A 24321-nucleotide genomic window follows, 5' to 3' on the forward strand; every position below is an offset into this window, starting at 1 on the left:
GCTCCACTTCTGTGACCTACAGTTCCTTCTTGTAAGTTTGTACTCTAGATACTTTAAGAGGAATTACTTAGAGGAGTCTTTTGCAGTTGTTACATTTCTTGATTAAGTCGCTTTGTACTTAAAGATTTGCTGTTAATTTACCCTCAGGCCATCCAAGATGTAGGTGACTTTTTTTTTGTTCTTAAGTAGAACAGTAAATAAGATTTTTAGCTGAAACCGTGGTCCTCTGTGATTCATATAATGGAAGTCAATGGGTTTCATCCAAAAAAACATGTCAGACTAAACAAAATTAAAACCTGCGGCTACTGACGATACATTGAGGTCATTGAGGTAAGTATCCTACTTGAAATCCATTTCCCAGAGTTCCTTTTTGTTGGGAGTTTGTGTGTGTCAGACGGACTCTGGGATTAGGTAGCACTTGTTGCATCATTTTTTCAGAAGTTTCGAATTGAGTCACGTTTCTTTTTTTTTTGTTCTTTTTTTTTTTGGCCAAAACAAGTTCAGAAGTGGGTTTGGTTATCAGTGCAGCGGTGTACAGTAATTCACAAACCACACGGGCAGTTGAACCATATATAGGGCACATGGGAAGGGAAAAATGTCCTAAAGGAATATTCCATGTTCAGTTCAAGCTGTCGACAGCATCTGTGGCATACAGTCGAATACCAGAGATTTACTTTGGCTTGTCTCTGATTTTATAAAAACAAGTAAAAGTTGTGTTTACAGTAATGCATTTACAATGGAGGTTTATGGGGCATGGCATTTACCCAAAATGCTACTATACTGTGTATAGCACACTACTTAAACTTTCCCTAAACACTACTAACTTTGTCTAATCAAAGTAATATACAATTGTTCAATTCCTGTTATGGCTAATGCTTGTAAACCCTAAACTTTTGCTCCATGTGCAAGGATACCAGAAAGTACATACATAGAAAATCCACACGCATAATTGAGTCTATAATATATAACCAGATGTTTATTCACCTAGAGCATTACTGCCAGTGCTAAAAGGATGATTTAAACAACTTTATCGCCACAATAACAATTTGTACAGAAGAGATAAACATAAGCTCTTAAATACAAATACTAATTGCCCCCCTGTACTTCTATTTTTAAGATATTACTGTTGAAGCATACATTTTTTACAAGCCGAGGAGGGGAAAAAACTCCTCTAAATAATAAAAGAAAATTACCAAATCTATATTCTCCATATGACAACAGTTCAGACCTGTCTATCAAGCTCCAAAAAAGACAAAATCATTAAATAAAAAAATTGAAGCCTAGTCCAAATGACTTAAATTCACTAATGTTATTCCCTTTCAATGAAGTTCACAATTCTTACAAGATTAAATTTAATTGTCTCCAGGATTCTTTTGCATTGGTTCAGCTTTTTTTAAGCTGGACAGCTCTAGTCACTATAAACTGTCACTGTATGGACAAACGGTGCATGTACATTCTTCCAAATGTTTTTTTTTTTTTTTTTACTTCTGAAATAAGAGCATGCAGGTTTGGAAGGATATGAGAGTGAATAAATAATGACAGAATTGTAATTGTTGGGTGACCTATATCCCTGTAACTTCTTTTGAACCTGAAAAAAAAAAAAAACTTCAAGTAAAGCAGGGAGAAGAACAACTGTGCATTTTGTCCTAAATCTTGTCCAGGTCGGGTAATGTAAGGATAGCATTATATCCCCCACTGCCCTGGCCCTCAGATCAGGCTATAGTACCACATCCTGTCAGTCCTGTGATAACTGCTGATGAATGAGCAGTGTAAACAGATTTTAAGCAATCTTCAGCAGATGCCCCCTTCCCACCGCACTGCCTTTTGTGTCCAGCAGTTGGAGAAACTAACCACAAGGCTCCTTTTTCAAAGCCCCCCTCTGATGTGGCATCTTAGAACTCTTTCTAACCTCCTTTCTTTCTCTCACTACCCCCAAAGCCGCTTGGTTCAAGCTGTAAAAACTTGAATTCTTCATGCAAAAATTCTGCTTATAGCACAAAAGCTGGAAACCGCTGCTTTTCAGACGTTTCACGAACACGTTTAGAAAGAATCAATGTAAACCTTCTTGTATTTGTGCATGTTTGTCATCCGTTTCCTTCGCTTTAAGTTCGACTTTGATGTCATAGATTTATATATGAGAACCATATGTGGTTTAGTGTTGGAGGAGGGGCGACTGGATCTAATGCAAGTCAACCTGACGAGAATAGAGGGAGCACTGGGGGAAAAAAAAGGAAATATTAAATACAGACAAGGAGGGGAACATATACCTCATGCTTCTGATGTGGCAGTCCAGTCATTAAAGTCATAAGGTGAAGAAAGAGTCCAGTTAACTGTTGCAGGCCTGAACTGAAGCAGGGGGGTTTCCTGGAGGATGTGACTGGGTCAGAGTGAGGGTAGCAGGGTTTGGTGCTGTTGGTAGGGTGGGGGAGGGTAAAAGACTGATTCAGCAGCTCCTGGTGGGGAGTCTTTTCCTGCCCAGTTTGGAAGTGTTTACCTTTTAAAGAAGGAGGGAAAGAACCAACACTATGAGTTTAGAGATGTTGATTGTTTTACTTCCTATAACCTGTTTTTTCCCCCACATTCTCCTGTCTGGAACAGCGGGGAAAAACTACTCACACCACACCCTGTCTTAAGTGTAGACGGTATGTGTTTCCCATAGCTCAACACGTTAATGCAGGTGCCTCTTCTTTTATGCACATTTCTAGCACACTCAGCATTACCTAACTAGATTTATTCTGTACTGGCATGTAAGAAAATGCAAACTCTCAAGAAAAGAAGTATATTGTGTTTGATTAGTAACGGAACATATATGATGTGTTTGCATTGATGGTAGCTGGAATATGTTCTAGGTAGAATTTTTTTAATGTTTTTTATTTATGTATAGAAGTCTCTTATGCTCACCTCCAAGGCTGCATTTGTTTGGTTAAAATAGAGTAAAAACATTAAAATGACAATTACTATTTTCTTCTATTTTAATGATTTTAAAATTAAATGTATGGTGACGGTTGTATTTTCAGCAGTCTTCAGTGTCACGTGATCTTCAGAAATCATTCTAATATGATGATTTGGTGCTCAAGAAACATTTCTTCTCAATGTTGAAAACAGTTGTGTTTGCTTAATATTTTTTGTAGAAACCGTGATACATTTTTCAGAATTCTTTAATGAATAGAAATATCAGAAGAACAGCATTATTATGTAACATATAAATGTCTCTCTTTTGATCAATTTAATCTTTCCTTTCTGAATAAAAGTATTAATTTCTTTCAAAAAACATCTTACTGACCGCAAACATTTGAATTGTAGTGTTCATATAAATGTATTTAGAGAGATGAGTTTGCCAAATTTCATTGTAGCTGTTGTATGTAGGTGTTAAAGCCCATTGGAACCGAATGACTTATGATTTGCTGCTTTATGGCTTGATGAAATTAAAACCATGTGCATCCTACATTAAGACTATTTTCTTATGTTAATTTACATCCTGTACAGGATTTAAAGTTACAGGCTGTGGAAAAACATGTGTTTGCATTTAGGAGCATCACATTCACATGGCCCATATTAATTCCACATTTACCCGTAACATCGGAATCTTTTACTTCCATCACTATTAACAGATCCTTTTAAGTCTGATAACCTTAAAATGGTTCGCATAATGGCTAAAAATCTCTATTGTGGTCCAGGTTTATTTTGTTTTCCCTGCAAAGATTAGAATTTTGTTTCCTTTTCTCTCTCTCTTCATTAAAGAGGTAAAATAGCCAAGATGCCCCTTTGGCTATTTAACCTCTTTAATAAAAAATAATAATAAAAAATTATTTCAGGGTTATTGTATGAAAAGAAAGTTTCCCCCCCCACTTCAAAGTCTGTCTTTTCGCATTAGGCTTGGAAAGAGGAATTCTCTCCATAAGGAAAGAACTGGACGCAGCCTGTCAAGTAAGGGTGTTAAATAGCATGTAACCGACTTCATTCGAACTGGCAGAGCACTGTGAAGACGTAAAATGGGTCACAAAGAGCAGGCAAGTCTCCCAGAGACCTTCAAAAAAGAGAGAATGTGTTTTAAGAGAGAGACTTGAAATGTTTGTGGTGATACTAATGTTTTCAGTTAAGCCTTGTTTAAGAAAAAAAAAAAGTGAGTCACTTAGCAGAAACTGCAGGAAACTCAACTCTTCTTGCCTGGAGAAAAAGAGAGAGAGAGAAATGGAGGGAATTGTGGGCAGAGCAGAAAGTGCTGAGGTTGTTCTTCGTACTGCAGAATCAGCTGGGAAAAGATTGAACTTGCTTAAAATGTGTGCACAGAGTGAAATAGATTGAGCACTCGTGTAGCAAGATACTCTCTGGCTGAAATACATACACAAGTCAGTGCCTTTAGGAACAATTCATCACAAATACTTTATACATCTTTGAGGGCCTGTCATTGGGTATCTTATTAGATTGCAATGCACATTTATGTTTTGACATGTCTGATTGAAAAAAAAAAGATCAAGATCAAAGATCATTTGTATTACATCAACAGTGTGTGCACAGATAAGCCGTGTTTTCCTCTCTCTCCTGCAGTGTGCTGGTATTAAAGGGATAGTTCACCCAAAAATTCTGTCAGTAATTACCCACCCTCCCATAAGACCTTCGTTCATCTTCGGAACACGAATTAAGATATTTTTGATGAAATCTGAGAGCTGGATCACTCCTCCATAGGCTTCTTCAGGGATTGAACTTGCCGGCCTCGAAAAGTTATTAAAGACATCGTTAAAATAGTCCAAGTGACTACAGTGGCTCAATCGTACGTTTATCAAACGACGAGAATACTTTTTGTGCGCAAAACCCCCCAAAAATAACGACTTTATTTCAACTATTAATTTCCTTCTCTGTGGGCCTCGAGTCAGTTCACTAGTGTAACAGCGTACGCTTCTATTGTTGTACGTCACACGCATCACCCACATGACCAGCGTCGGCCAATAGTGAGCCTACGTGTGACGTAGCTCTACGCAATTACACTAGTTTAACTGACTAGAGGCCCAAAGAGAAGGAAATGAATAGTTGAAATAAAGTCGTTATTTATGTTTGTTTTTGCGCACAAAAAGTATTTTCGTCGCATGATATACTTTAGATTGAGCCACTGTAGTCACTTGGACTATTTTAACGATGTCTTTAATAACTTTTCGAGGCCGGCAAGTTCAATCCCTGAAGAAGCCTATGGAGGAGTGATCCAGCTCTGAGGTTTCATCAAAAATATCTTAATTCGTGTTCTGAAGATGAACGAAGGTCTTACGGGGTTGGAACAACATGAGGGTGAGTAAATACTGACAGAATTTTCATTTTTTGGTGAACTATCCCTTTAAGGCAGTTTGGATTCCAGATGTTGTTGATGGAATTCTCCTTGATCGTTGGCCTCCGAACGTCCGCCTCCTGAAAGCCTTGTGACTGGACCCAGAGTGCCAAAACATTATCCATCTCCTGACTCTTATTCCAAACAGCAAATACATACGGCACATTGGCACATTAACACATTGAATTGAGTTTCAACTCTGATTTACATGTATGATTTTTCCTCAATCAGTATCTGGAAGTGTAATTATTCTCAAAGACGCACACGCTCGCATTACAACAGAGATATGTTTCCTTGTGAACAGTGCCAAAGGGGTTTGCAGAATTATAATCATTCCTGGTTTCGCTTAATCCTTGGACCTAGCCTGCTTTTTCCATCCCATTTATATGGCCAAGTGTTTCCGAGTGCCAGCAAAAGGGAGGAGAAAGAAGTATGGACTGAAATGACAAGAAAAAAGGTAGTTCTATGCAAAAGAAATAAGCTTATGTGGGGGCATCAAACTGTATGTGTGAAAGAGCAGGATGTTTGTCTTATTCTGTGGTCATAACTTGAGGAGCAAAATGAGATGCGCTAATGCGAGATATGTTTCTTACAGGGAGTTAAAGAGCAGTTCGGAAAATATGGCTAAGGAAGGCAAGAAGTCTTGGAATCGGATGCAGGTTAAGAGGAGCAGCTGGAGATTAGGACACAGAGATGCATTTCCCTTCCCCTCGCTGTTGTGCAGGAGAGTGAGTGGGCTAAACAAACACGTTAAAGCCATAGTTCACCCAAAAATAAACAATTCTGTCATCATTTACTCACCCTCATCTTGATTCAAACATGTTTGACTTTCTTTCCTCTGCAGAACACTAAAGAAGATATTCTGAAGAATGTTTTGGTAACCATTGACTTCCATTATAAGGAAGAAAAACACTGGGACATTTCTCAAAATCTCAAAATTCTCGGTGTTCCACAGAGGAAACAAAGTCATACAGGTTTTTTTTTTTTTGGGTGTGTAAGACATTTGAACAGAATTTTTATTTTTGGGTTAGGCATTGAGCTATGACTATGAGATATGTTTTAAAACAACATAGAAAGTATAAAAAAGAAAAATCTGACAGCAAAGAAAACTTACAAAATATTTTATTTTTGACTTAAACATAAAAAAAGGTTTGAAACAAGCACAATTTATTTTTAGATAATGATCATCATCATTTAAATATTATTATCATTATTGTTTTTTTTAATCCAACTTTAAAATTCCAATTTAAAAAAGCTCCACAATTTATCAATAATTGTAAACACAAGCAGTGAAAATGTTATTTTCATATTAAAATTTTTATTTCATTTCAAAAATACAAACCCACCCATTCACTTTCCCCCAAATTAAGGCCACTTCATAAGACATACATTATTGCCTGTCCAGCAGGACATTTTTAATGACAATTGTTAAAATAAAATAAAAAAAACACATTCTTGACACGGAGAACAATAACAATAGTAATAATCATAATGATACTGACATCATCATTATCAATAATAGTAATTATTTGAAATACAGTACAATATAAAGCCATACTACTGAAGGACACAGACAGACAGCACAGCGTTGCAGGCATTGTTAGTGGGATAAGTATCAATTATCTTTGGAAAGGCACATGACTTTGGATTCTTAACCTGAGTTGGGAGTTACATGGGGTGGGAACAGACCCTGTGTTGGTTTAGTTATAAGAATTACCTTTCATGAGCCAATGCAGATAATGTTTCATGATATCTGGTGCACATGGAATCACTTACACAAGTACTATGGTGGTCCCATGATTCAGAGATGGTAATACCATGGTACGGAATGATTAGTTTATTCGTGCACTTTGGTATTTATATGGTACTACAGAGAATATCATATCATGGCACTAAAGCACTTTTTGACTGACTTTTCTAGTCTTATCCTGGAAGGATTTTTGAAAAATTATTATAAATTATAAAATCAATTTCTGACATTTTATAATATTTAGAGTATAACTTTAAAACTAGATTTACATTTTTCCTAATGATATTTCAAAAGTATTTTAAGTTTAATAATTTTAAACATTTTCTTTCCATCACTGTGAGGACCCTTTACCATGGTACCCCATCCAAAAACCATGGCTGTACCTGGCAGTGGCGCTTTTTTGTCATTATGGTTGCATGGAATGCAAAATGTGATGAGCATCGGCTGCAACCTGAGATAAGTACAAAGTCTTCTGATTGGGACAAACGCTGTTTTCGACAGTGGGTAAGAATTCACAATGAGTCAGACATACAACAACAATCATAACTTTAAAAGGACTTTTACAAAAGGCTTAACAAACAGCGATGAGCTGGCGTCATGTTCTACACCAGAAGGGAAAGAAGAGAAAGACATTGAGAGAAGAGGGGAGAGATGAAGTGAATGTGACACTGGCGGGGGGGGGAGTACCATATGCCTTTGAACAGCTCGGCACAGGTGTGAAAGCAAAATGTTCAAGACCACTAATTACAAAATATAAAAATGCTGAGATTTGTCTGAGTGGCATCATTTCTAAAGTAAACAACAAAGGGTCCCTTTTTGACCAAAACCATTTTTTATTTTTTTTTTACTTTTCTCAATGCTTTTCTCATTTTGGTTTTGCTATGCAAGTAAGTCCCCTTCTTCCATATTCTCAATTCTCTCCTCTCCTCCCCTTCCCTTTCTTCCATTATCCCTTCTTAAACGTTTAAACCTTGTCCAGTAGGGAGCGTTGGCAGTAGAGCAGGCGTCTCGGTGTGCCGTACCTGCGGAAGAAGAGAAGTGCTCCGAGCGTGAGGATCACGCAGACCAGCAACATAAGTGGCACCACGACGGCAGCTGCTCCTCCCCCACTGCTGGGTGCATCGTCAACCTCGATTATGATCACCTCCGTCTCCTCCTTTTTGCCCTCTTCCTCAGTCTTGTCTTCTTCATGTGTGCGGTCACGTTCACGTTCCCTTTCACGCTCTCGTTCCCTTTCACGCTCCCGTTCCCTTTCACGCTCACGATCACGGTCACTTCCTCCGCCACCGCCACTGGAGTCTTCATTAGGACAGCCCATCCAATCTTTAAGTGCAGACTTGGGGTATCCAGGCTCTACTTTTAATAACTGGTTGTTAAACTTCCAGTACTTATTGGCTTTGTAGAAGTAGGTATAACCTGTGAATTTAAGAGAGAAAAGGTCAGGACTATACAATAGTAGTGATCTTTGGCCCAAAGCCTACATCCTGACTTTTTCAAGTAATTAAGTTTTTTTGTTTTCTAGTATTAAACAGGACAGTGGAGAGAGGCATGGAAATATTTGGAAAAGAGGAAGGGATGGGAGTCAGGAAATGACAAAGGACACAACTTGTGTCCTGATAAATGTGTCCTGATAAATACTATATAAATCCAAAAAAGGTGTATATATATATATATATGCTGATTTGGTGCTCAAGAAGCATTTATTATTATTGTCAAAGTTTCCACAAAAATATTTAGCTGCACAACTGTTTTAAACCATGTTTTTTTCAGGATTCCTAAATGTATAGAACTAAATAAAAAAAACAGCATTTATTTGAAATAGAAATCTTATGTAACATTATCTGAGTGAACAGAAAACTTCTGATTGGCTGTGATTTTATTATATTATGCAGTGTTTTTGCTTTTTGTATGGACAGACAAATTACTTAGAACCATTAGAAACGTAAAGGTTAGCCACGTAGTAAGAGGTTACGAGGGTTTTATTTTCTTGGGTTTATGCAGAATTGTGTGTGCCTATGTCTGATTGACAGTATACTATACAGAATTGACAAAGAACAAAAAAGCAGATTATAAAAACAAACTAGAATGTACATTTCCAGAAGAAAATGTGAAGTGGTGCTTGCAGTGGCAAAACTCGCCGCTCGGTTGCTAGGGTGTTCTTGGAGTTTGCTATGATGATGCAAGGCAGTTGCTAGGGTGTTCTGGGTGGTTGCTATGGTGTTGCTATGCGGTTGCTAGGGTATTCTGGGTGGTTGCTAAGGTGTTTTGGGTGGTTGCTAGGCGGTTTCTAGGGTGTTCTGGGTGGTTGCTAGGGTGTTGCTAGTTTGTTGCTAGGTGGTTGCTAGGGTGTTTTGGGTGGTTGCTAGGGTGTTGCTAGGCGGTTGCTAGGGTGTTCTGGGTGGTTGCTAGGGTGTTGCTAGGCGGTTGCTAGGGTGTTCTGGGTGGTTGCTAGGGTGTTGCTAGGTGGTTGCTAGGGTGTTCTGAGTGGTTGCTAGGGTGTTGCTAGGTGGTTGCTAGGGTGTTCTGGGTGGTTGCTAGGGTGTTGCTAGGTGGTTGCTAGGGTGTTCTGGGTGGTTGCTAGGGTGTTGCTAGGTGGTTGCTAGGGTGTTCTGAGTGGTTGCTAGGGTGTTGCTAGGTGGTTGCTAGGGTGTTCTGAGTGGTTGCTAGGGTGTTGCTAGGCCGTTGCTATGGTGTTCGAGGGTGGTTGCTAGGGCGTTGCTAGGCAGTTGCTAGGGTATCCTGGGCGGTTGCTAGGCGGTTGCTAGGGTGTTCTGGGTGGTTGCTAGGCAGTTGCTAGGGTGTTTTGGGTGGTTGCTAGGCGGTTGCTAGGGCGTTGCTAGGCGGTTGCTAGGGTAATCTGGGTTGTTGCTAGGGCGTTGCTAGGCGGTTGCTAGGGTATCCTGGGTGGTTGCTAGGCGGTTGCTAGGGTGTTCTGGGTGGTTGCTAGGGCGTTGCTAGGCAGTTGCTAGGGTGTTCTGGGTGGTTGCTAGGGTGTTGCTAGAGTAATTTGGGTGGTTGCTATGGTGTTACTAGGTGGTTGGTAGTTGTCAAAGATGGTTACTGTTGAGTTTGTAGCATTTTATTGGCATGATTTAGCACTTAGCTAATCAATATTAGCATGTAGCTATTCACTGCTAGCATGTGTAGCATGTAGCAAGTCCTGTTTGCTAGCATGAGTCAAAAGACCCAACCCCCATCTCTATACGATGTTCTGATGCAGAGATGTAGGTCTTGCAAAATGGTTGCTAGGGTACTCTGTTTGGTTGCTAGGGAGTGGCTTGGCAGCTGCCAATCATGAAGCTCCAAAGTCAATGTGAATGTATAAACCAACCCCCATCTCTATACGATGTTCTGATGCAGAGATATTGGTTTTGCAAAATGGTTGCTAGGGTACTCTGTTTGGTTGCTAGGGAGTGGCTTGGCAGCTGCCAATCATGAAACTCCAAAGGCTGCTTGTCACTATGAAAGATATAAACCAACTCCCATGCCTCTGTGACATTCAGAATGGACGATATTCCTCTTTGGATTTTGGTTGCTAAGGTGCTCGACAATGGTTGCTAGGGCGTGGCTAGCAAGTGTTGAGGTGATTCATGATTGGCTGTTTGCTGGCCCGAGTCAAACGAGACCACCCTCATGTTTCTATGACAATTCAGTCCAGAGATATCCCTTCGATCTCTTTCAATGGAAGTCTATGGGAGTTGTTGCTAAGGTGCTCTAAATGGTTGCTAGGGCGTGGCTTGATAGCTTCACAATGATCCTGAGAGACTGATTGGTTGTCTGAGTAAAATGAGCCCGCCCCCTTGTCTCTATGACACTGTGATCCAGAGTTATGTTCAATATAAAAGCGGTTTCTATGGTGTAGGACGGCCCATTTCATGGGCCGTCCTACACCATAGTAAGTCAATGGGGAAACTTTGGGCAGCTCCTGCACCCCAGGGGTGCAACTTTTACCCCATTGTGTGGTATGTTCTTACAGAGTCTGTCAGCCTCTTCAAATGTGGCAAATTTCACGTTTCTGCGACATCCTCGTTCCGAGCTACGACTCGTCAAAGTTTTTCGCAATGTTAAGTCTATGGGATTTTTTTGGGCCGTTTTTCGCCCCTGGGGCGACCATCGTACCCCCGATCTCTTAGAAAAGTCATAGCACACCATTCCCGAACAGGCCGCACGTTTTGACACCTCATTCATGGGTCTGTGACAAAAACTGCGGGAGGAGTAGCGCGTCAAAAAGTGGCCGGAAGAATAATAAGAAGAAGAATAATAAGTATGTGAGATAACAATAGTGTTGCTTCGCCATAGGCAAGCACCACTAATTATAAAAATGTTTGTGAAGTGAAAGCTAAAACAGTTCAAGCGCATAGACTGGAGGTTGATTTAAAAAAGAGAGCAGAAGGTGGCAAAGGACTTACTTTGATCTCGACTCATGAAGGCAGCCTTTATGTTGTCTGGAACGCCTTGCCATGTACTCACAGGTTTGGGGTAATCTGGATCCACTGACTGCGTGTCTTCATTGTAACGATAATATCTGATTGAAGATAAGAAATGGTTTCAGATCTAAGCTCCCTTTGTGCTCATGCCTTATATTATTAGATATCAAAGCTACTAACTTGTTTCCTCTGAAGAAGTAGGTGTTGCCATTAGGCGTGTAGAGGAGGGCTGCGTCCAGTTTGTCCTTCGGAAGACCATGACCCATTTCTCTCAGAGTCTTCGGGTAACCTGACTCCAAGTTCGACTCAGTGAACACCCAATGCCTGTCCCCTGCAAGCCAGAGATGACAAAATACATTACTTCTGGAGCAATAAGCAGGCCTGTTAAAGCCTAAGGACAAATCCCCTTTTTTCCCATTGAAATCAAGATAGAAGACTACTAGTACCTTTAAAGAAGACAAATTTTCCATCCTCTCTTTCATAGGCAGCATTGAGAACTGTAGGCAGACCTCTCCAGAAATGTCCAATTGGCATGGGGTAATTTTCCATAACCCGATTATTACGTACGCGCCAGAACCACTTATCCTAAAACACAGGTACAGAAATTGTGATGATCACACATACTGCATGATCTCCAACCCAATATGTACACAAATATTCTGTTAGTACCTTAAACACAAACATTTCTCCTCTGAAAATGCCAATGGTGTCAAAATGGCCCTCGCAGATGTCAGGACCAAAGCTAGGTCCCCCGGGCCTGTATGGTGTGGGATATGGAGTGTGGTGTGGGGTCTGAGGGCTGACAGGTGGTCGTGGTCGTGGGCGTTCCCCCGTGTTTGGTCCTGCAGAGAGTAAAATTTCAGCTTAGTCAATTAGGTCATAAATTAAACCTAAATATTTAGTAAAATGCTGCTATTCATCACTATATTTTCCACTGTTATTTAGATTTCATTAGTTGTATATGTTGTATAATGTTCAAATCAATGCTTAATTAGCTTGTTTGCATTTACATTTATTCATGTAGTTTTTTCCCCAAAAGAATAAGCTTTGGATAGCAAAGCAGAATCATTTGCTAATGCTATATATATTTATATACTATTACAGTTTTTATTAATTTTGAATTAGCTTTATTTTTATATTTATAGTTTGCATTTTTCATTTGTATAATGTTTTGTAATTTTGTTATGTGCTATTGTCATTTTTGTTAGTGTATTATAATTTATTTTTGATTGTTTTAAATATTACAATTTAGGTTGGATTTATTTTTATTTCAGTTTTAGTTTTGCATTTTGGCTGTTAATACATGACAATGGCAATTTGGGGGACTGAAAACAAACTTTTCAAACCAGTTTCAAAGTGTACGTTTTTGAAACTGATACCATTCCTCTGTGTAAACTACAAAAATGCGAATTTGTGAAAACAGTGACTTCATGTGTATTACGTGTTCAGTCTGCAGGCTTGTAGCGTTTCTTTACAAAGTTACATCGCCAACTAATGGCCTGGCATAAATAATAACGTTTTGACAACGTTGTCGTCTGTACGCGAAAAACACAAAGGAAAAACTTTTCCATTTTTAGTACATTGTTGTCATGTAAACATACCCTGAAACTCATTTCAGTTAATTGCCAAGGCAACACTTCTAATTTTAGTTTAGCCTGTTTTTCAACGAATATTCACTTTATGTAACAGTTTAATTAGTTTTAGTTAATGATAATAACCCTGACTTGACAGAACTATGGTGTGGTTTAACAAATAAAGTTGTGAAGATATTGACTGTTTTACCATAAAGCTGCTGAATCCCTTTACGGTCGTCTTCAGGAAGCTCAAAGTTCTCTGTGTCCATCCACTGGTAGAAGGGAGCCATGATGGCAGATGGGTCATTTGAATGTTCCATTCCCAGGGCGTGACCCAGTTCATGAACAGCCACCAGGAACACATCATTACCTGAATGAAAGTAAGAGATAACTATGTCAGCACAGGATAGATTTGGCTAACCTTAAGTAGCATTCTGTAATTGTGTAGTGCACATTTTAAGACGCAAAGAATAGACAGCATAGAATGACTGCTGGGAGTTATTCTTTTTCTTTCAAAGCTTGATTTTAGGCATTCAGTCCACAGCAGGGAAACGTCAAAGAATGAATAAAGCTTTTCAGATAGAGACGTTCCAAACATTCTCATGAAAAGGTAAGGCTGATTCAACTCAATTCAATAAAAGTGCGCACAAACAACACTTGCTTGGACTTGCCTTACACTTTCTTACAATATTCAAACCAATAGGTTGAACTAATTTATGCATGTCTAAACAGGAACCACCATCCATACTGACACAAACAAGTGAAGAACCCTGGGAGGTCTAGAGTATTCCCTAACTTCTGGTGGTGTTGCTGCTTACCCAACAGGTCACGATTGCCAATTGTCCAAGGTTCTGCAGCATCAAAGTGTGTGTCCCCTCCTATGCCATTGCCTGGGAAGTAAGCATGAGCCAAGAAGCCTCCTTCACCGTCAAACGGACTGGCGTCTCCATGAAAGCCATCAGCGAAGAAGAGCATGATGTCGGCAAAGTCTTCAACCTTGTCTCTAATGTCGCTGTAAGGGATCTCTCGGAATCGCAAAGGGGTAATGCTTTCCCACACTTTAAAGGCTTTTCTGATGGCCTCAAATGTCTCATATTCACCCACTTTTGGTGTGTAGTTCTGTATGCTGAGAAAGAGATAAGAAAGAAGAATTGGAGAGGCAATCAGAGAAAAGTAGGCCGGAAGAAAAAGAGGAATATAGAAAGGAGAGGGGGAGAGAAAGTGATTTACATTACAGACAAGTCACACAGGAATTTTGGCCCTGGCTGCATTGGAGCAGAATCGTATAGTAAGGCCAAAGATGACTTTTCCATAAGTGTGGTGTGTATTTACTGAAGCATAGCCACAGCCATATCTAAACGTTTATGACAGCAAACCTCAATTAATTGGCAATGGCTTGGACGAGAGTTTTGCGCCTAAAATGACTTAAATGCAGTTTAAAATGCAGTTCTTCTTTATTGATCCAGCAGAATAGAGTTAAGGTTGTCTCTTACCAGAATGTGAGCTCATTTTTATCCCATTTCAGTCCCTGGATTGCGTAGCGCTTCTTTCTCAGGTTGCTTTTCAGTTCGGCTCCGAACTTGTCTGGGACGCCACAGCGGGGCCTCTTCATTGCCCTGGCGATCACAGTCCAATACATTAGATCATCCACCGCACAACAGATTTAATTTCAGTGATTTTGGACAGGATGGCCGTTCATTTCTGTCCTCATATATTCTACATCTTCCGTGCCTCATTGCACACCAGTGGAGGATTGCTGACACAATGCTCTAGTTTTCCATTCTCTCCTTCCATGACTAACAAGCACACAACTGATGGGCCAAAATAATTCCACAGAGATATCTATAAGCTCTTGAATCTCCTGAACTAGCCACAGGTGTTCAGAAAATGTGACACAGATCCAATGAAGGAAATAATGTATCATCTAGACTCATTTTTTTTTACCAGGAACATATATATATATATATATATATATATATATATATTTTTTTTTTTAAGAAATACAATCCTGGACATGGGAGCACTAATTACACTACAATATACTCATATACCATGTGGGCAGCTGACTTACTCTAGAGTAGTGGGATCCATGCTGCCAGTGATTTTCAGGCCATAGAATCTCTGCATGGCAGCAATGGCAGAGGAGACGGAGTGAGGAGAGCGGGCCGTATGTGTGCGGAGATCACCAGGTGGCAAATAACCATATTGCTGTAGCCATGCCTAGAATGGGACAGAAAGAGAGACAAAAATATTCATTACTGAACAATATTTCACAACTATATGAATAGATATTAGAGTGATGTTTTCCTCATTTTATGTTGTGTTGTATGAGGACATACTGTCATGCAGATCTGTTGTATGACTGGATCATTAAACTCAGTTGCTAAAGTGTCCTGTTTCACCTGGTTAGTTTTTTATAGGTATCTGTCTGTATAAATGATTTTCTTGATCCTTATTTTCTCTTGTTTTCCAGTGAATTAAAAAAATAGTTCAATTCGAGGACATTTTTATTTTTTTTAATGAACACTACCATTCAAAAGTTAGTTTTGGGGGTCAGTAAGTTGATCAAAAGTGATGGTAAAGAAAAAAAAATCTGTTTCCAATAAATTCTGTTCTTTTGAAGGCCCTGTTTCCACATGGTATTAAGATGCACTTTGATAGATCAGATCACAAGTGGATGAGGCAGACACACCCGTTTACACCTGGTATATTAATCCATCTTTTGTCCGCTTTCAACCACTTCTGTCCTGATTTCTTCGAGGGGGGGGTCTATGGGCGGGTAAAAGTATGGTTTTTTTTTTAGATCTTTCGATCTAATGGACAAAATTAGCTTGCGCAATTCACATATAAACGCACCCGGAGACGACGGAAAAAAAACGGAAAGCATCAGCTTTAGTTTCTGCTCTGATAGCCACAAGACCACAGCAAACGCGGTGAGTGCGTTTTAAAAATCAGGAATGGTTAGAGAACATTGTCCTTGGTACGTTTTTCGACTACCTCTGGAAGTGGTCGAAAGTGGACAAGCTCAAAACGTTTTACTTCCCGTTTACACCTGTATTTAGTGTCGTCCACTTGTGATCCTATCGACCAAAATGCATCTTAATACCAAGTGGAAACAGGGCCTAAGAATCCTGAAAAGAGTGTATAAAAAATTTAAAGCAGCACTTTTGTTTTTAATATTGAAAATGATGAATGTTTCTTGAGCACCAAATCAGCATATCAGAAGCATCATGTGACACTAAAGACTGGAGTAATGATTTCAAAATTCAGCTTTGCCATTATATAAAATATATTAAAATAGAAAACCATATATTAAATTCTTTGAAAACCAAATTGTAATAAAAAAATTTGATCAAATAAATTCAGTCTTGGTGTGCATAAAGACTTAATTCAAAAACCATTTTAAAAAGTCTTACCGACCCCAAACTTTTAAACAGTAGTGTGTATCTTGATTTTATTTCTCTTGCCCAATTCCAACAAAACTTTGCTAGATTCATTATAAAACAAAAAAAAGCTATTTGTAGCTAAATTCAAGATATATTCTGATTCTTATTATTTTATACAATTTTGATTCTCAATTAAATGCTAACTTGTTTTAAGGACGTTTAACTTTTTTACTGGACAACCAGACAAAATACTGATTAAGAAAATTATTTTTTGTATAGATAAGATATCGCATACCGCATATAGCTTAGCAGTTGATATTACTTTGCATTGAATAAATAGCTTTGGTGAGTGTGAACTGGAAATTGAGATGACAGAACAAGAACTTGGAGATGGTTAGCCTGGTTAAAACTAGACCATTCTCAGTTGTAACCGAGTTATGGTCTGGCAAAGCGTCAAAGACAAATCATTTCCAGAGGGGCGTCACCAACGGACGTCGCGGATAGACCTAAAATCAATCAGAGCGATGAAGGAGATGACGTATGCAGAGCGGCGGAGAAACATCTCAGAGTGTTGTTCTTTGCTTGGTTTTTAACAAAAAGGAAACGTTCAAATCGCTTAAAACAGACGCGATAGCTGATTCGAACGAGTGATGTTCGACGGCGGCATCCATCTTTGTAATGTAGGCTACAAAATCTGCTTCAAAATCCCAGCGCTGTCGTCATCGTGTAAAGCCCGCCCCAACGTTTCTGATTGGTGCCGCGATTTCGACGGATTGGAAATGGGCTTGAATGAGCTCTTTGCCAGACTAACTTTCAGAGCAAATCTAAATTTTCCGGAAGTTGTCTGGGTTTTCCCAGGCTAGGAGATGGTAGGAGATGGTCACAAACCAAAGGAATAAGGCAAGGTTCCTTACCACAATTCATGAAACAAAAGCACAGTAACAGGGCCTCTATTCAAAATTCACTTAAAGAAATACTTCTAAACAAATCTATATATCAAGTGTGTGTCTAGACTGATTTATGACCTTGCTTTCCTTTGAGACAAAAGAAGCTGCATTATCTCTGTCTTAAAACTGAGTCAGTGATGGCACAAATGCATTTCTGTTTGTAGCAATATTGGATGATAGATGAGATAATGAAAGGTGAAATGATATCTGTCTGTGACTCCCTCAGGGAGACAAGATACTGTCTCCAGTTAAACCAAACTGTCAGTCAGTAATTTCCCTGGGAATTTCTGGTTAATACCATTGAAACCTCAGAGACAGAGCCCTTATCCCGTAATCCCCCTTTCCCTACCTCCTCCACCTCTCTCTCACACACACACACACACACACACACTAGTGCAGGAATGAAGGGCAACAATGTAGACACACCCTGTGGGGCCTCACTACACCCTCATTCAGCTGTAGCTCATATAGAGAAAAACATGTGGATCACATGATTTGGTCTGTCGTAGCTTGTGTGGTCTTTGTGAGTAAAGTGTCAACAGAAAGAGGTTCCTCAGCATGATCAGCATGTTTTATGTCTATTATGGTGCTCTCTGGCTGAATGTGTTTTTGAGTGTTTGTTTTGGCAGCAGATGTGATTACGTCCACAGTCAGATGCTTCAGAGAATGTATTCCAAGTTGATGTAATCCTGGAAATTTAGTTTTTTGTAAGAACTTCCTGTTTTCTTGTACTCTTTATACCTTTATTTTCCTCTATTTTTATTCATCTATTTACTCCGTTGTCTCAGTATCTTTTCTCGTCTGGTTTTTCCTAACTTCCTCTTAATGCTTCTCCATTCCTTTCTATCATGAGACAGTGAATAGTGCAGTTTATCTGGCTGTCTGTGACTCGCTCTTAGTCCTCCACAGCACAAACAAAGCTTCAGTGTGTTATATCCATATGAGGGAAGGAAGGCTGTTTATGGGATATGGATTGGTGGGGGATGGCTGAGATTGTGATAGATGTAAGTAGTGTGTAGTGAACTGAAACGGGACAAACATCATGTGTGATGTATTTACTGTTGCGCAACGTTTCTTTCATCTCCCTAAAAAACAAGTTCGAAATTGGAGCTCAAACCCATCCCGGCAGAGTCTACCTCTGTTTTCAAGTACTTGCTGTCTTCCTCATAGAGTAAGTCATTTCCACGAAAAAAGAAAAGAAAAAGTCTTTACATTTTCACAGGAAAGTTAACTCATTCTTCCCTAAAATTATAAATACAATTTGGACATAAAATTCACATGAATTACTGCTATGCCACCCTTGACTTCTGTGGTATGCTAAAGTGGTGGTACCAGCTTCACAAGATGACCGGTCTATGATTATGCCACTATACTAAGAATCAAGACTACTGGGGAAAACTATTTGCAAAGATCTGTGTTGGGTTTTGTACCTGTGAGTATCCAAAATAGCAAATGTTTTATCATTTGAAATAGCTGACGTCCCATGTTTTTCATTTAAACTTGGAATTCTATTCCGTTATTCAGTGGTTCTATGAGGTGATCTTGTCATAGCCATCCAGAATTTTTTCAATGACTAATTTTATATTTTATTATAAAGAAAAAAAAAAATACCACCCCGCACACACCTTGGTGGTTTCAGGAGGCTGTAATAAATCACTTCCAATGCAATGGAAAGTACAGAAACAGTCCTGCTTGTAGTCATAGCTTGCAAATTGTATTAAATAATTTCAGTCAACATTCATTTTTGCCTGACATGCCAGAAAATACCTGAAACTTTTTTCAAAACGTTTTACGGGGTACGACAGCATTCAATACCTTTTATAAAAGGAGCAATAGGCACTATTTTGTGTTTGCACGCAGATGCATAATAAAATCAGAGAGAATTGAGAAAGACATGCAATTTTAAGGGAAAATGAGTCACAACTTCCATTTACTCTGGGCCAATGGAATAACACAGAATCTGGGTGAGCATGTGGTGAATCCAAATCCAACGAAGCCAAATCATAAAAATGTAGTTCAGCTGCTCAGGTTACGCCATAGATCCTCAACAGCTGGCTAAATGCATCAACGCCGTAAAATCAACAGAAATATCCCTAAAAATAAATGGCTAATGTCATTGGAGTTTACACTACCACGAGTTTACCAGTGAAGTTTACTTATCACGAAAAAATGTGCAAACTATGCAAATTCATGCACTGTGATGCACCTAAATCCCTTGGAATACATTATATTCTTCAGTGGTATTTTATTATTTTATTTTCAATTATTAATTTTTTTATGAATACTGGTGAATGGATGCTCTGTTGAAAAAAAATCTGAAGATATACCAGTTATAATTGTTTAATTAACAGCCAATGTATTTTATAGATCAAATAGTAAAATATTTTTTTACACCTGGGGCACTTGGCTGTTTGATGACAAGAAAAATTATATTTTTAAATGGAAAGTGCATAATAGGAACATTAGGGGATCTTGGATATATAGCAAAGGCAGTTGGGAATTATCTTTCCAAGACTATTTCTGACTGCAATAGTCTGTGGGTTGTTTGGCCTGAAGCGACAGGAACCGGACAATTTGTAGTCCAATTCAGCCTTTCATTTCTCTGTTATTCTATCATTTCTGAAATGACATCACTTCTCAGCCCACAATAACTTCTATTCTTTATGCAGACTTGCATCATTCGCACCCCACCACATTTCCTGCCTGAAAAGATCAATCCCATTTTATTCCCATCTCTTTGTGTCTCTTTTCTGTAACATGCCACCCCCTTCCACATCCCACTTCCTTCCTTACACTTTGACACTACGTCTCTGACTGTTGGCATCATCTCACATCTGTTCTAAAGCCGTGTGGTCAAGGCCGTACGGAAAATCCCCTGGCAATTTCCTCTGGTTTTGTCCTATAAAGGATGTGACTAGCCATATGTGGCCAAATACGCATCCCAATAAAGTGCTATGATGCAAAACTCCCTGGAAGTTCTTCATAAGTGTAGTAGCACTCATCAGGTGACTTATCCATGACCTGTCCATTGCTGTCAATGACGAGAAGTGCATCACAAAAATAACATGTCATGGTTAGTATGGGAGTATATAACCATAGTCTGACTTTCACAACAAAGGGAGGTGGATATAGACAGACACTAATGTTGTTTAAAACCACAGATGTGCAAGAGTCTATAGCATAAGGATATCCTTAAGGAATTAGAAAAATTTCCTGCAGGATTGTGATGACTTCCTGTAAGCCAAAGTGGAGAAAGAGAGGAAGAAAAGAGTCCATATGGAGTTTACTGCCCTGTCTAAACCCCTCCTCTCATTTTTTACCATAACCAAGGACAGATGTCATCCATAGCAGAAAAAACCTTTCCCCCCAAACTCATCCTCAGCATATCCTTCCACCCTCTGACCACAACATTACAGTCAGGACTTTTCTTCCTGTTTTCTTGTGGTAATTGGTCGTTCTTTTTTTGCGTCCTCAGCATCTTTCAATCTCTGTGGTCTCTCACTTGACCTTAATTCAGAATCCTCCACTCCAAAGTGTTTACTTTGATCACTGAGCAGCCAGAGAGATCAGACATACTTAAATCTAAACATCTGTGACTAAATAATGCTATTGACTGTAAGCTTTCCCATATAAAGATTTAATTTCAGAACCTTACAATGTTAATAACACAACATAATAACTTTAAAAGGAAATGAGTGTGTTTAAAGGGATCTATAAATTAAACCTTTTTCATTTCAAATAAATCTAATGAAAACCTGTCACGTTATATTTTATGAAGCCTATTTTAGGACTATTGAGTTGTTTTGCATCATGACATTATTTGCATGACACTTGAGCATGTTCCCTCTCAAATGTCTTAATGTGTATTTTGAAATTTAAAAAAATTACTGTAATTAAATATTTTTATTATTATTAATTTAATCAGCAACATACATTAAAGAAGAGGGGTAAAATAAGACCTAGGCATACATATACACACGCACACGAATATATACAAATCTTTAATGAGAATGAGATTTTTGTGCTTCTGAAAAGAAATAAAAAAAATTTTAATGCCACAATGCAAAAATGTTTCATTTTCTTTATGCCATTCCTTTATGTATTTCCTGATTTTGTGGTGAAATATGTCCCATATATGTTCTTGACAGGTATTGTCTGATTCACAAGATTAAGGCTTTAAATCAAGGGCCCTTAAAGGAATAGTTCACTCTTTCTTTCTTTCTTTTTTTTAAAGAATTTTTTTTGAAGAAAGTCGGTAACCAAACAGTTGATGGACCCCATTGACATCCAGAGTATTTTTTCCTACTATGAAAGTCAATGGGGTCCATCAACTGTCTGATTACCGACATTCTTCAAAATAACTTCTTTTTAGAAGAAAGAAATTCATACAGGTTTGAAACAACTTGAGGGTGAGTAAATGAAGACAAAAATGTCTTTTTTAAGAGAACTATTCCTTTAATTCTCAGTCTCTCAAAGTCTGTGCATGAGTCTCATATCATACAATCTGTTTGTATGTCAAGCATTGACCAACTTCAATGAAGGTCACACATGTGCATGCATGTATTATAGTAGTGTTGTACAGTAATTGCCAATGAAAGTTTTATCCACTTTAGAGGTATGTTTGCTTAAAAAGTGTTGCCTTTTGACTTTTATTAGACTATTTTATGGATTTAAGCAATATGCTGCTGTACAGCTTCTAGTATGCATTGGTGATCTTCAGACACAAGGTAAAACACTTGCCACCGCAGAATATATATGGGTGTGTTATCAGTGATACATATCTGTATTAAGTGTCGACAATAATGCAGGATACTCACCTCGGGTTTCGTGTCTTGTTTTGAGGACGATCTGTGCGCGCACACAAATATTAGGAGCAACAGCTCCGTTAACCCGCTCCAAATCATTCTTCAGTCGATGAGTCCTTTGTTGAAAAAAGTTTATTACTGTTAATAAAGTCTGGGTGCTCTTTGTAACCGTCAAAACATAACCACGCTTTAGAAGAAAAAAAAAATAAGCGGCTAACGTTACCACTTTTGTGGTACGAAATCGACGAGAACGTTAATTTCTCCAGGAGAAGGGAGAATACTGAAGGTTATCAAAATGTAAACAATTACTGCTATAGATTGCTATTGCATCGTATTGACTGGAACTCTAAGCCCTAAAATCATATTGTTTTATGCACTACGCGCAGAAATATTGCATAGAGAGAACGCAGTGTAAATATAAACAGTGATCCTTTGTAAATCTCTCTTGTCTTATTTCTCTTTCATTGCGTTGTTGGATCAAATCTTCGGTTTCATATGCACAGCAGCCCCTTTCTCGGGGCTGTAGACGTGGTCGCTCGATAGGTGTTGCCAAAAACTGATCCTGAAAAGCCAAAGCCCTGCCTCCTCAACATTAGCCCATCCCGCTCCCCTCCACTTCCACATCCACTGCTCGAACTTAATGGCCTTGCTGACTATCTTCAACCGCTTTGGTTGGCTCGACCTTGTGGACAAAGAAAATACTTCATCTGCCACAGCCTTTTTTTTATCCCTAACTAGCCTATTGTTTAGCTTTTGCAATTTTAATTCATGGTTTTGCTTGACATTCGTTTAGTGTTATGTGGTACTTGAATGGCTGGTCAAAACATTTTGAAAGCAAACAGCATGACTAAAATTAATTTCACATGATTGAATGGAAAAATATGTGCATAATGCCAGGGCATTGCTTTAATCTAATTTATATTTTTATGGTATTGTTTGTGTTGACAGTCATAAGTATGAGTGTGTATGGAAGTCATTGGAAAGTCCCTACCATTATAGAAAAACAAATAGGTCAATGTTTATTTCTTTTGACTCAGGTTTACAGGAAAGGGAATATTATAATTAATATATAGCCTATTTATTTATTTTTTCATTTTAATTAGGTTAGCAATGGTGTATCTTATCCAGGCTCTTTAACTTGTGACAAATTCCCACAGTCCATTATTGTATGATTTAACAGCCTTTCAGTTGCCAATGGATGCACGTATCCCATATTAGACATTCTCTGACGTATCCCTTTTTTTGTTTGTACCGATTTTATGTCTTTCTTCAGTCTTGAGCTAAGCCAAGGTTTAACACTGCCACCCACTGGTGGGATTCTGACATTACGTGTTGCGTATTGATAAAGAGAAAAATATATACTGTATCAAGTGTCTAATCAGGAGCCTATTTTTTACTTTTAGAAGAGCTTCAATCCTTATTGCTGGGCCGCCCTGAATAATTTGTGGAGAGATAGAGGTAAAAATGTACTTTTATAAAAAGTTTAAATTGTCAAGGTATGTTGACTTCAGAAGACATGATGTGGGTTTTGAACTCATCCTGGTGTTTATGAAACTTTAAGTTCTTTTTACGAATATGTATGTGCCATTATCAGTGTATCATTATCATCTATCTTGTGTTCCACACATCCATGCATATTGAAACCACCCTTGACCTTTTCTTATAGTAAATCCATTCAGTAGGTAACAAAGTAAAAGATTATTTATTAAGCCATATAAGTTTTTCCATTCCTCAAGTCCAAGTTTTTGTGCTTAGTATGCCATATTTTGCGACTCAGTGCGTTGGCCTTGGAGACAGGCTTTTTTTGAAATGCCACTACGGCAATAAAGTCCAGCTTTGGGTTTACGAATAGTGAGCGAATACACGTTATCCACTTTGCATTTGCAACTGTAATTCTGTAGCCTTTTTATAGTTTTAGTACTCACTTTTAAAACCCATACATCACAGCAGAATACACATACCCCTGCAAACAAACATGTAGACTATACCCCCCCCCCCTTCCCTTGTCCTCCTTATGTGCCTCTGCATGGTTGTCATGGTGCAAGAGATTAGAGGCCAGTGCTCAGACAGATTGTCAACGCTTCCTCCAGTTTCTCCCTCACTGCGCTTGATGTG

General features: G+C 38.7%; 1 protein-coding gene and 1 long non-coding RNA gene across 2 annotated transcripts; one reads left to right on the plus strand and one right to left on the minus strand.

The window, feature by feature from the left end:
* Nucleotides 1-5508: 5508 nt before the first annotated feature.
* Nucleotides 5509-6208, plus strand: LOC130076188 (uncharacterized). Its single transcript, XR_008805616.1, has 2 exons — nt 5509-5774; nt 5913-6208. It is a non-coding gene; the product is annotated as an uncharacterized LOC130076188 (long non-coding RNA).
* A 1719-nt stretch (nt 6209-7927) lies between these two features.
* mmp14b (matrix metallopeptidase 14b (membrane-inserted)) lies at nt 7928-22763 on the minus strand. Its single transcript, XM_056241130.1, has 10 exons — nt 22219-22763; nt 15140-15288; nt 14562-14684; nt 13887-14194; nt 13277-13438; nt 12164-12336; nt 11941-12079; nt 11675-11825; nt 11477-11592; nt 7928-8483 (listed from the first exon to the last, which is right to left on the minus strand). Exons 1-10 carry the CDS (start codon nt 22303-22305, stop codon nt 8032-8034), a joined length of 1860 nt encoding a protein of 619 aa, XP_056097105.1. The 5' UTR covers nt 22306-22763; the 3' UTR covers nt 7928-8031.
* Between the last annotated feature and the right edge of the window lie 1558 nt (nt 22764-24321).

This window comes from Rhinichthys klamathensis, unplaced genomic scaffold (assembly GCF_029890125.1).
Source record: "Rhinichthys klamathensis goyatoka isolate OS25496 unplaced genomic scaffold, OSU_Roscu_1.1 h1tg000631l_1, whole genome shotgun sequence".
Classification (NCBI taxonomy): Eukaryota; Metazoa; Chordata; class Actinopteri; order Cypriniformes; family Leuciscidae; genus Rhinichthys; species Rhinichthys klamathensis.